The 14,255-nt window shown below is 34.9% G+C and overlaps 1 protein-coding gene across 1 annotated transcript in view; it reads left to right on the top strand.

Annotated features, from left to right (window-relative positions):
- ASXL3 (additional sex combs like 3, transcriptional regulator) overlaps positions 1-14,255 on the top strand; it is a 137,513-nt gene that overhangs the window by 43,398 nt on the left and 79,860 nt on the right. The window contains exon 4 of the mRNA XM_006919995.2: positions 8,105-8,226. Coding sequence (XP_006920057.1) covers positions 8,105-8,226 — 122 coding nt within the window. The remainder of the gene's footprint in view (positions 1-8,104; positions 8,227-14,255) is intronic.

Raw genomic sequence — 14,255 nt, 5'->3', positions numbered from 1 at the left:
CTAGATCCCACCCCACTCCCTTCATCTAAATTTTTCCAAATGACTTAGCCTAGCTCTTTCAAACATTACTTATAAATACTATTTTCCACTTCTTCTTTTTTTTAACCCATCAGGGATCTCTTTTTCCTACATATTTCCCCTTGAACTGTGAACCTTGTTCTTGTATAAATGGATTTTGCTCAATTTTAACAGCTCAGAGTCATGAAGGAAAAAAAAAGTTTTATTTTTAAGTGCAGATAAATTAGCCCATTTAAGTGTACTTCCCCCTCATTTTCTATGCTGTGAAAGAAATATTTCATAATATAGAGATTGGAAATAGAGTATGATCTCACAATAAAAACAAACTCCCTCTCAAATAAAATCAAAATTAAAAGTATTCCCACAGTTACTCATTTTAACTAGCCAAATTTCTGTTTGATGTATGTAGTTTGTGATTGGTATATAGGAACAAAGCACCCATACTCTTAAAAAAAATAAAGTACTTTTTAAAATCGATGCTAGATAATCCATTCTCATTTAGCTATTAGAATACTTTAACTTTTATAAAATTTTATTTTTAGTTTCAAGTATATAGTACATTGGTTAGACATTTATATAGTTTATAAAATGACCCCCTTACTTGCTCTTTCCTCTGGCTCTTCACCTTTTCTTTATTGTACACTGGAGTTATCTCTTCTGTGTTAAATTATAAAGTATTTAGTAGCAATGCCAATGAATGAAGCACTTACCCTTGACCTGTACCAACCTTTTAATGATTTTCTTCCTCTCTGCTTTTTCCTATTTCTCATTTTCTAGGTGGATTGCAGTATTTCTGTGTAGATGTTTCAGGAACCTGATGTACTGTAGAACATCACAGTTGTTGTGTCATATAAAAGAAATAGCTTCTAATGTTTTTCCTCACATGGGCAGCTTATGTAGTATTACTGTCCATAATTCTGAGAAAGGAATCTGTAGGTGGCTAATGGCTGGTACCTATAGGATATGTTTTTTCCATTAGATATTCTTATTTCTGGTTTGAGTTTCTCTTTTCTTATCTGAGTTTAAAGAAATACTTTTTATAGATATCCAGAGATATTAGCATAACTAAGTTTCTCGTTATAAATTCAGTGTACTCATTAGCTTGGGCTAATTAGGAAGCAGACTATAAAATATAGTAAACATTTCAGATATGTTAGGTATATTTTATTCATAGATTATATTATCCTAAATATAATCAAGTATCAATATTTATAATGTTCAAATGCTTTTTCCCTTGAAAGTTTCTTAGGGGAGAATTGCCGTTTCCATTATCTTAGTGCTTTTATTGCTTTATTTAATCCCTTACCTCTCTTGGCATCTCATACCCTTTGAATATTTTCTTTTAATGCAGCAAGAGAAGTTATTTAAATCCAGACACCTATACCTATCTTGGAATAGGAATGCTTTGAGATAGGACAGTTTCTCCTTAGTCTGGATCAAAAAAGGATTAAGGAAATATTTTTTCTCTGAAAGAAATGGAGTCCGGGAAAGTTTTAGTTCAAGTCAGATAGGTTTGCCTGGTCATCGTCATCATTTTTAACAATTTTTGGCATGTACTTTGTTGCTGTGTATACACAGAGTATCAGATATACACAATTTCAAATGTAAGTATGATATTTACCATTATAATTCAGACATAAGCTTTTTTGATTATTTGCCATCTAGGAATACTTTTGAATTATCTGCTTATTGATCTTTCAAAACAAATTATTATGTTCACTCCTAGGTTTTCATAGACTTAATTTCCCTCAGGTAGATTTAATAATTCTATGCCATTGTTCTTTGAAAAATATATTTCAAAAAATTATGGTCTCAAAATCTGGTCTTGGATCTTATTCACTGTCTCCGCAAAGTCCCCCCGCATTTTATACAGGACTAGGCATAAAGGTGCTCAATAAAAGTTTTGCAACTGAATGAATGATTAATTTAAAAAAAACTCCTTCTAAGACCCAACCCACTTTTAAAATTTGATTGAATTCTAACATTGTGCCACACAGTGTTTAATATACTGTGTGGTTTTTTATTTAAATCTTTTTATTTATAAAAACTATGTTAAATCTATAATGTATGTCAGGATCCTTTCTACAGATAATCGTTTTTATTTGAAAGCATCTAGTTTAAGTGGTCAGAACATTGAAAGGGAATAGTTGGAGGGAGAACTGATCAAAATGATGTTGACTGAAAGAGGCCTCTCTTCTCTACTGTGATTATACTGTTGAATACCATTTACCTCAGATAGCTTGTTTTATACTGTATAGTTTACTTAGACATATAGCAATGAAGATCTTTGTCACAGTGACTATGTTATGCCAAATGTTTTGTAGTCTCTCTACACAGTTCCTACCATTTCAAGAATGCATCGTGATGTCTAATTTTGATTTTTAAATTATTTTTATTTCACTATGCAAAACCTCCAAACCGTGACCCTCTTAAAATAAGGCAATGACTAAGGATGGTGGAAGAAAATACATTTACATTTAGTGGCAGGTCATGGGACTTCTCGCTGACTTACATAGGACGTTTTGTGGTTTGGTCTCCATATTTTCCCTATTCGACTTTAGGATAATTTAAACACGCTTTAAAAAAAGCTTTTTTTTTTTTTTTTCAGATTTTTAAAAAGTTCACCCTTTGTGTGTGTTTTTCCATAATGAACAACTGCTTTGCTGATCTCCCTTTCTATGAATTCTTATTAAAAACAGTAATTGGAAGTTAACTTTAAAAATAGATACTGTAGATAAATTTAATGAAAATCAAATTTGACAGTTTTGTTTAATGAACATTTATAGATCAACTGCTCTATGCCTATCTTTGCACATATATAAGTACTTGAGCTGCTGAGCTTGTGGGTGCTGAGAAAGACACAAGCACCAGTGTTGCTGGGACTATTGTAAATTTGTATACTGAGTTCTGAAGAAACATGGGTAAGGGAGGAGTAAGTCTACCTCAGAGCCCGGGATAGTTAGGAAAGCTCTGGGGGAAGCTGTTTGAGCTTGATCTGTCAAGATGATTTTGTCCAGTCATGTGTCGAAGGACACTTGGGTTGTTTCCATGTCTTCGCTATTGTAAATAATGCTGCAGTGGAACATACATGCAATGGAATACTCCTCAGCCATAAAAAATGAAATATTGCCATTTTCAACAATATAGATGAATCTTGAGAGTATTATGCTAAGTGAAATAAGTCAGATAGAAAAGGACAAGAACCGTAAGATTTTACTTATGTGTGAGTTATAAAACAAAAAGCAACGAACAAAACAAAACAGAACAAACTCATAGATACAACAGAATAGTGGTTACCAGAGAGGAAGGGGAGGTAGGAGGAGGACACAGAGGGGTAAAGGGGGCCAAATACAAGGTGACAGAGGAGACTAGGCTTTGGAGTGTTGAGTATGCAACAGAGTATACAAATGTTGTGTTATGAGATTGTACACCTAAAATTTACATAATGTTATTAACCAATGTTACCCCAATAAATTTAATTTTTAAAAGATGAGTTTGCTAAGCAGAGAGATGGAGAAGGGTACTTTGAAGAGGGACAATCAGAGCTCTTGTAACAAATACTGTAAATATGTGTGTTCAGGAAATGCTACAGGGTCTCGATTGGCTGGATCAGAGAGGGTGGGAGTTGAAGAGGCAACCAAGATGCGAGACCAGAAAGAGAGACATTCAGGATGGTGTTCTGAGTTCTCCTTTCTTTGTGTCTCAGATTAAAGGTTAAAGTTCTCTTGCACACCTGTCAGTGGCTTAGTAATTAGATCGGGGGGGAGTATTACTCATACCTTCTCTCTAGTACTCAACTTTAAAAATATGAGCTCTAACCCATATTTTCAAGTCGAATGGTGAATGATAAAAAGGAGAGAGGGGGCCATCTTGGAGACTGAGGAAAGAGGCTGAAATCCAGCCTTTCTGGAACACAGTCACCAGCTTCCTTGGCCTTCAAGCCTGTCCTATGATGACCTATAATCCTCCAACTCACTTCACTCCCAAGCTTTCTAAGTAGAATATTTTGGAGGAGGGGTTTGGGAACCTGAATGTGAGTGAGAGTAGAGGTAGATGGCCAGCAAATAGAGAATTCCATTATCTGTTTGAATTTAGAAGTAGTAGATTAGCTTTTAGCTATGATTTTGGCTTGCCTGGTTTTGGCAGGCAAGCAAAATACAGAAAGAGTATTCTGTTCCTTTAAAAAGGTTTTACTTCATTTTCAGTTTCTCCACCTACAAAAGGGCAGTCAGTTTTGTGGGGTTTTGAGGTATAAAAACCTGGCATTCGTTTTGTGATGGTGCCAGTGCACACTTAGAGAAACAAAAAGCTCCCATTCTGTCCTGAATGCTAAGAAGATATCACTTGCTAAGACTGTGTGTCAGCGTTTGATATTTATTGGATAAAACATCTGTCCTACTTCTTTAGTTTCCTGGCTCCTGTTGTAATTTCACATACAGGGGATTCCCTAGATCCTTTCTTTAACATTAATTTTCTTTGGCTTATATTTCAGAGGCCACACTCAGTTCCTTAGATAAATATTCAGGCAACTGTTTAAAATAAACCTGGTATTATTTATTTACCACATCTGTTATTAAGAAAGCTATAAAAATAAGTAAAAGTGGAAACCATGTGTTTTGTCAGAGTATGAAGCTTCCTGAACATGCACAATCGAACTACTTGGTGTTTTTAGATTCAGCCATCCTCATCATATTCATGGCAAAAGAATGAACAATGCTACACATATGCCCATGTTAAGATGTCTATATTGTCAAGACACACACACGTGCACGCATGTGCACACGCAAGCACATTGTTTGGAGTCTATGGATTCATTATATTATACTCCACCCATTTTCTTCTTGATTTCTTTTCATTGAAAATAACTGGGGTTTTATTCTTTCTCTTTTTTTTACATTAATTAATTAATTTTTACGGTGACATTGGTTAACGAAATCCAATAAATTTCAGCTACACACTTTATCAGTAAGGCATACATATATTTACACTGTGTGTTCACCTCCCATAGTTAGATTTCTTTCTGTCACCACATATTTGACCCCCGTTACCCCAGCTACCTACCCCCACCCTCAAAAATAAATGTTTTTAACCCAAAGGAACACTAACTTATAGGTTTTTTTCTTTTACACTTACTTTCTTCTAGAGTCTATAAATTTTTTTTTTTTTATCAGAGGTAACTAATTAGTAAACAATGGTTTGACTCAGAGAAATAGGACTAAATTCCAGAAATAGAAATTGGGGAGGAAAACGACTATGTAGGAAAGGAATTCTCATAATGCATCAGTTGGGTCTAGGATAGAATGTAAGATAAAGCAAAATAGAGTTGAGTTAAAGGAAAAGAAATCACCTTAAGAAAAAAAAATATAGTATTTCTTGATGCTGTTTCAGTTTTATTATCCTGCCCTCTATCTGAAGCTCTGGACTTTAAATTGAAAAAAAAAACCTTACTTTTGGAAACACTGTGTGTAAATATATGTGAATCACTATTAATATGGTACAATAGTGAATTTAAACCAAAATATGTAGCATGTACGGTGATACTGAAATATAGATATCATGATACCCAACAATTTCCTAAGTCAGAGAGAAATAGAGCAAGTTGTAAGTAAGATATCTAGTGTCCTCAAGAAGGACCACTGATTAGAGACTGCTTATTGTGGCAGTTAGAAAATATAAGGGAATGAGGCTTTAATTAAATATACAGTGATTCAGTGTTTGTTGTTTTTTGATCCTGCTGCGTTGAAGTTAACCTTGAAACACTTATGAATAAAACCATTTCCTAAGAAAACTGGAAAATACGTTTAGATGTCCAGTAGGCAGAAACACTCTCATATTTTTCATAAATTCCATAAAATCCATTTACTGCATTTGCTTATCCTTTGTAACCAATAAGTTTCCATTTTTTCTAGGTGGAAATACTCCTCTATGCATGTGAAAGTAATAAAACATATTTGCTAATGCACTGGCTGGGCTTACATCACATCTGTTTAGGTCTGTTAAAATAGGATCATATATCCCATCTGCCACTTTACTCTTGCCCCCTCCCCAGTTTGTCACACTTCATAGAGACTTCAGGACATTGAAAAGGCCATCCATGTAATCAGTATAAAAATAAATTAACTTTTATAATATAAACCGATGATTGGTTCTAATATTTCTTGATAAGTAAGCTTTGGCAAAGTATTGCAAAGTACTCTAGTGATCATTTTAAGGAGAGAAGCCTGGGAGCCATGGTTTATGCAAGTAGTATTATAAAATGTTTCTTAACTAGGACATTTAGACTGAAGGGAAAATATATTGTATCAAATAGAAAAAAGTCACCTGATCTTTAATTCAAGGACGTCTCTCACTATATCCATGGGCAAATCCTTTTGCTCTTTCAACCATAGCATTTCCTGGGCCAATCGTTCTTACCCATAATTCTTAATTTTTTCATGTCAGAGATTAACTGACTTGTTCTCTGTGCTCTTACTGACTTCTTGTTTCAGTACTGCCAGCATGATGCAAGGGAATCAGACTTCTTTAGTCACTGAATTTTCAGCATCAGTTCTTGGCTTTAAGGCCAGATATTTTAAGTAGAAAATTATAGGCCTGGCCTTGGATCCCAGCTCTACTGTTTCATTGGCTGTGTGACCATGGACAAGTTATCGAGCCTTTCTGAGCTCTAGTTTTCTCTTTCCAATATGGAGATAATAATTTTCCATCTTGCAAGAAAGCTGTGAGAATGAAATGAGATTACATATGTACAATGCTCGGCATTAATAACTAACAATTATTTTATTTTCCAAAACGTGTTCATTTTGGTTTCCTGATTACTTTGTGTTAAAACAAAACTTGATTAACTTTTTTTTCCAAACATTCTCTTTCAAAAACCACATTTTCATTTCTAGGCAATATGTGCTTAAGTCTATCTAAAGCAGCTTGACTGTTCTCAACACTGTGCACATCCATATGCTTCTATTTTTTAATAGAATAATTTTTACTACACTTTTTTTTTTTCTTTTTCTAAACTCAAGTTAGGATCTTCCCGAGTTACTGTTCCTTGGAAATTTTCTTGGATTAGGGTTAAACCTGGTGCCCTTAAAAAGTCATATTTTGAGCTTTTACAATATGTGCTCAAGTTATTTTCTTCCATCTAATTTCCTTTTACCTCCTGCCTTTGACATATGCCTCCATTCTGCCACAAATCCTAGTGCTTCCTCACTTTGGTTTTCCAAGTAACTCCTCCTTTAGTGTGCACAGAAAAGAGCCTGCACTTGCACTCCTGCCAAAGCCACTCCAGTATAAACCTAGTCTCTCTGGTGAAATGAGGTCACATTCCAGGAGGACCAGAAGAAGTGTTCTGGTTCCACCAGCAGGTTTCATAGAGCCATTCAGTTATCCATGTCAATAAGACAGTGGTTCGTCTAAAAAAACAGTCTTTTCTAAGAAAATGTCTTCTGTAGAATAGGCAGCAGAAAAAATTTGACTCTACTACAAATGGCCAGATTATATTGTATATCTGCAGAGGGCTCCATTTTCTTGAAAATAATTATTTTAAATTGACTGACAACCAGCATCTCGGATTTTATTTTTTTCTTCTCCATGCTATGTGACTTGGCCCATAGGAGAAGATGAACATGCCCCAGTAGGCCATGGATTGTACAGAACAAGGGCTGTTAAACAGAAGAATCATGATACCTCTGAGGTTGATAGATTTAAGACAACTTCTTAATTTAGATTATTTCTTCAGAATACTATATGCATTGCCCCATCTCCATATTCAAATTTGGAAAGTATTTGCTGACTCCCAACTCTTGAAGCAGATATTGTGCTTTATTTTATGTCTGTACAATAGCCCTATGACATAGAAATTATCATCAATTAGTGGGTAAGGAAATGGAGACTTGGAGAGGTTAAATGTAACTGTGGCCACACAGTTATTAAATGATCCCTTCTTTCAAATCAAGAGACTTCTTTTCACTGTGCTATTTTGCTTTATTTTAGGTATCCATTTTCAAGTGGAGAAAAGCTCCGAGTTAATTACAGTGGATATAAAAAAAGAGGAATTCAAATTAGTAATATCATTATCTCTCTGTGTTTCTAGTTTGTGCAAAGCAGGTAACTGATGAAGCATCTTCCACTCGAGATTCAAGCCTTACTAACACAGCAGTGCAAAGCAAGTTAGTGTCTTCCTTTCAGCAACACACCAAAAAGGCTCTTAAACAGGTAAGATAGTTGGCACTCGTTCTTTGTCCTTTGGTCCTACCTACTTAAGTTAATGGGTGTTATGCAGAGAAAGTAAAATAAAAAGAACATAGCAATCAGAAGGCAATAGGAAATGTCCTGAATTAAACCGCTTTTGTAATATTCAGCACAGTAATTTTAATCTATTCTAAAAACTGGAAAAGGCTTGTTTGAGAACTTTAGGGTAGAATAGAAGAGGGAAAATGTGCTTGGAAACATAATAAAAACTTGTATTAAGATTTGCGTGCGTGTGATTTATAGTAAACATTGAGTTCATAAATGCATTGCATGTTTTGAAAATAGTGTCTATATTTATGGTCTCGTGTTTATCTGGTAGTTGATATAAAAATAAACAGATAACTTATTTCTCATTACTGAGATACATTAACTTACAAATAAGAAAAACAGTAATTGTGGCTTATTTATATCTAGAATATTTATCAGCAAGTGTTGTTTGGTACCGAGTGGAGGTTAACTTTGAAGTATCATCTTGAAATTACATAAGCATTCTTGACCGATGTGTCCCTCTCTGGAGATGGTGGTGGGACATAATGATTATAGAGTTGGACTTTGGGCTCTCAAATACCCTAGTTTCAGTCCTTGCTACTCAGTGCATAACTCTGGGGAGGCTACATTTTTTCTCTGTATCTTAAATTTCTTTTCTAGGAAATGTGGAAAATAATAATACCTTTCACATGGGAATGATCTGAGAATTAAGTGAGGCGTGAGGTGATACATTAAAAGCATGTGGTAGAGTGAGTGTGTGGCACATAATTGTCAAAAAAAAGTTGGCTTCCACTGCCACACTGGCAAATGCCGATTTGTGCAGGGAAGAGAAGGAAGAGATGCTAAAGGTAGATGGGGACAATGCACGATGGTAACAATAATGTCAGTAAATGGAAGGCTCACATATTTAACCCTGAATTCATGGATTTCCCTTGTGTAACTGCTTTGCTCTTAGGTTTTTATTTGGATCCTTCTTTGACAATCTCCTCTGCCTCTCTCCTTGCTGATCATTTGCAAATCTAGCATCATTCTAGTGATATAGTATGTATAACAAGGAAAGAGAAACCACGTTTTAAAATAAAGTCAAAATTTTCTTTAAAAGTTCCACCAACCTGTAAATCTTCTTAATATTCACATCCAGTCTCTTAGAATGTCTCTGCCTACTTCTTCTCTACTTCATGCAAGAAAACTTAGGAAAGAAACAAAATGTTTTTGTACTGAACTATGTTACTTTCTTATTCTGTATTAATTATTGAAATTGCAGTATTTTCATTCATTGGGATTATATTTATGGTATAACAATGTTTCATCCTACATAGGTCAAATAATCTTTGCCATTTATATTATTGCTCTTGTGAAAATGTTTTAGACACCAAAGAATAAAATTCAATGTTGAGATCCCTTTTTAATTGCTAAAAGAAAGGATGGGAGTCTAGGAAAGGCTTATTCAGGCAGCAAATAGGATGCTCCAATAAAATACTAACCAGGATAGAACAGAAGATACAAAACTGGACAGTGGTAGTCATAGCATTTAAGAAACATAGTTGTGATCATAAATGAGACTCATACTTCCAAAGGGCAGTGATTTAGAAAATGTGCACACCATGAAATCTTGCTGTATATGAACGTAAAGATAAATATTCACATCTCTGAATTGTCATGTGTCATTTTTTACTTTCTCCATTTTGGTTTCATATCATTTAAACATTTTTAACAATTATGAAAACATTACACAACTTTGAGTTAGTGTTTTTTTGTTTTGTTTTATTGTAGAGCATGTGTTCATGGGAAGTGCCTCTTGCTCGCTTAGGATCTAAGCCTTATTTTAAGAAATCTGTTCCGAAAACTTAATGTCCTTAAAGAGTTATTTATACATTTTATAAAACTTCCTATTGTTTAACCCAGTAACAAATTAGTTACCAGGAGAATATGGCACACTATGTATATAGCAGATATGCTAATGTTTGATTAATAATCAAATTCATATTGGAAATACATTTAGAAGGAAAGCTGTTCTTGCAGAATTTTGCTCAGATTCCCTGTAATTGCTGAATTTAAGACAGCATTTCAAAAATTGAACATGAAGCATTTTAAATTGTAGCAGCCTCAGCAAATCTGCAGCTTTCTTTTAGATAGTTGAATAGCCATGTATACACTTTTGTAAGTCTATATATCCATATATATCCATATATATGTGTATATGTGTGCATTCTGTGTTTTTGAATGTTTCGTGTGTATATTTACATGTATAAATCATAATTTTATGAACATAGGGCCGGCTGAATGACCCTATTAATAATTGTATTTATCTGACACTTATTCTTCTGATTTTAGACATTATGCCCTGCATTTTACTGGTACTATGCCATGTGTCCTCATACAAATTCTTTAAGGTATGTACTAGTATCCCTGTTTTTCAAATGAGGAACCTAAGGCCCAGAGAAGTTAGACAACTCGCCCAAGATTGTCCAGTAAGTCTTGGAGATGACATTTGATGCCAGAATCATAGCTTCAGATACTGCCATCTTAACTAATGCTTTCTTTCAGCATATGATATGTAATAGGATAGGTGAAATTTTACATTATCCAAGGAAATTTAATTTTTGAGTATTTGTATAGAGTAAAGAAAGCAAAACAGGATAATCATTAAGAATATTACTTTCAAACACAGACTGCTTATGTTCAATATCAGCACATATTAATGATAACTACTCAAAAAATATTAGCTTTTATCATTTTACTAGAAGTGTTGTGTGTGAGTCAATAGGGCTTTGGTAGTTCAACTATACGTTGGCCAGTGCAGATTCTTAGAAAGAAGTAGGTAAAAAAACAAACAAATTCCAATAGCTTTATAAGCATAAGGATAGTGAAAAATAATAATTTAAAACAAACGTCCATACAAAATGAGCCAGACATATTTCCCAGACTGGGGCCTCCACCCCAACCTAGACCATGTTGCTATAGAGAATGGGTCCTCTCTGCAGAACTGTTGGCTGCAGTGTATTTATAGGCTAGACAGTAAAGAGACTGTAATGCCCCTTGGCTATTGATATAATTTTCATTCTTTCTAAGTACTTGGGTCCCTTCTCCTTTCTAATCATCAAAATGTTAGTTAACACCATTTGTTGAGTGTAATTGCATGATTAATATATTGTTATTTCAGTAGATTTTTTTTCTGAATAAGCATATTCAGAATAAGCATATGTAGAAGCTTTTGGAGAATAGCAAATTGCTGATTATTATCTTGTTCCCTGTCTTCTTTCTGCCTTGTTATTTTAGTTGTAATGATCCTAAAAAGTATAGAATGATTAGATTTTGGATTTTAAAGAAGGATAATTAAGAAAGATTAAATTTTGGAAGTTTTTAAATAGCAGAATCAAATGAAAGTTTTAAGAAGGATGAGATCTGTTACGGGAGGTAACATGGCACAGAACAGAACCTTTCTATGTTTCTGTTGGTTTATTTTTCTTCATTATTTAGGGTGGTAGAATTTATTCGCAAAGTTGCACATCCTTTTTCCTCTTCGTATCACAAAGCAGATATATTCTTGGTATTTTGCTTTAGCTTTATATGTTTGACCACTACTGTGAAATTCCAAAGGTTATGTTGCATGATAGCAGTTTGTGAATGTGGGCGCTGACATTCAGCGTCCTAGCAACAATGCAAGTTGTTGGTGCCTGACACCGCCAGCTGTTCCGTGTGTGTGTGTGTGTGTGTGTGTGTGTGTGTGTGTATGTGTGTGTGTGTATGTGTTTGCAATTATTTTAGCATTCACAGCATGCGATATCTTCAGATTTTTTAGTGAAGTGCTTGTTGCATTCAGTGCATTCTTCAGTTACATTATTGGTGGTGTTTATTAAAATAAAGCAGGCATTACTTGCTTATGTAAATTCCAAGATAACACAGAAGCCTCTGATTTTAGGTTTTATTTTATTTTTCATTAAGGTGGAAATGAGGATCATTTAATACTTGTAGAGTTATCTGGTGAGCTTTCTGTTTTAAAAAAATGTTTATATAAAGATTTTTTATTTTGTCTCTTTTTACAAGAAAGTATCGCGATTCAGGGCTAGAGAAAAGCATGCTGAGTCAGCACCTCTTGATTTCTTTCTTTTCCCTTAGACCCAGAATTATTATTGATGTATGATATGATCTTTACTTTTCCTAGACTGGTTTAGCTCTGTTGTGTTTGTTTCCTTTAAAAACTAAGTTTATTTCCAATTTTAAGCCTGTAAATGTTGTTCATACTGATGGTACCTGGAAGTATTAAACTTCACAAGTTTAATGTTCTCCGTATAGCTTGGACATGACGACATTATACACGTGGGCAGCTCAAAGGTACATTCTTTCATAGCAGACTGTATTTATATTTGCCATCTACTTATTTATTTGGGGGTTTAAAAATTTATTTTTTGGGGGGGGTAACTTTTTATTTAGGTTTTGATATTGCTTCTTTCTAGATTTGAAATTATAGGATTTACAGTTGTTCAGTAAGCTATTCCATTAGCATTCCAATGTATAGCTAAGGCCTGAGTAGTTAGAAGTGCTTCATTGATATCATCCCCCTAAAATGAATCAAGACTAATATAGTAAGACTTATTGCATAAAATCAATGTCAAAATAAAACCATGTTGCAGATTAATCAACAAGATCCCAGGGCTAATTGAGACCTTTAGTGCGGAATAGAAAAAAGCCACCCTCACCCCAAACTGTCACCACAACAAAAAAGTTTTCCCCTTTCATGGTACCCTTGTGCAGAACAAATCTTCCATGACCAACTAAAGTGGCCTTCCTAATTCTATTTTCTTAATCTACTATCTGGATTTATATTTTCTGGGTTGTGGATACCCAAGCTTAGTGACAAGTTAAATTGCATTTACCTTCTATTACATTTGTAACATAATATAAAATAGGAATTTTTTTGTTTTCTTGGAATTTTAGCTAAAGTTCAAAGTTGAGGACAGTGGGATACAAGTGTGCCCTTTAGTGAAGAAAGGTGCTAGACACAGCTTCAAAGGACTTACTGAAAGAAGGCCAGATGGCCACTGACCATCTCCCAAGAGCCTATATAGAAACAGCACTGTGGATTTCCTATTTAAAACAGCTTAACCAACAGTATAATCTCTGTTCTACTAGGACATTTACCCAAGTAATTTACTCTGCATCACGCAGCTTGTTAAGTGTTCCAATGACTCTACAACCTCATCCTTAATCATTGCACCACATAGTGATTAAGACAGCTCTGAAACAGCCCGTCTGCCTGCAGGACAGCACATTAGAGGAGGGGGATTTTACCACATCTCTTGGGCAGTGGTCAGGCTCATTTATTTAGGGAGGTGAGGAGCACTGGGACTATTGTTTAGTAGGTGTCAAAGATTGGTGCCTTTGGGCCTACTTTGGCTCAGAATCATCTTGATTGTGTCTGGCATGTGTTTAGAAACAGGAAAACTCACTAAAAATCCAGTTGTGTTGGTTCTTTTGAGTCATTACTGCCCCTTCCATTGGGGTGTATGTGTCCCCACTCACTTCAGCCTCCCTCGTCATTGTCTTATCCCAGCCATGTGGTCCAAAAAGCATTGCACATATTTTGAAGGAATTGTGAGGAGACAAGCAGTATCCATGTGAGGAATCAGTGCGTACATAGTTGCTGAAATAGTTACATAATCACAGCAACAAAACATGAATAGCTAGCTTCTTTACTTGCTGGGCGCGAGCCCTGCAACAGAGACCAGGAATATAAGAACTATATAAACATGTATGATAGTGTTAGGCAGGATTCACTATATGACCCACCTCATGGACGAGACAGATACTAGAGTTCTCTTGTTTGGAGCCAGTACAAACTATCCCAAACACCTCAGTTGAATCAGCATTGTTTTCCTCCATCCGTCTATGTCTTGACTTGCTTGGAGAATATCCTCGGTGTCCAGGGTCAAATAAATCCAGCTTTCTAGAAAGTGGATTAGAATCTTCAAGTAGCCTAAAGTGACTCAGCCAAAAATGATAGC

The sequence above is a fragment of the Pteropus alecto genome, unplaced genomic scaffold (assembly GCF_000325575.1).
Source record: "Pteropus alecto unplaced genomic scaffold, ASM32557v1 scaffold146, whole genome shotgun sequence".
Taxonomy (NCBI): domain Eukaryota; kingdom Metazoa; phylum Chordata; class Mammalia; order Chiroptera; family Pteropodidae; genus Pteropus; species Pteropus alecto.
The sequence above is the reverse complement of the archived record's forward strand: the minus strand, read 5'-3'. Positions and strand labels throughout refer to the sequence as shown.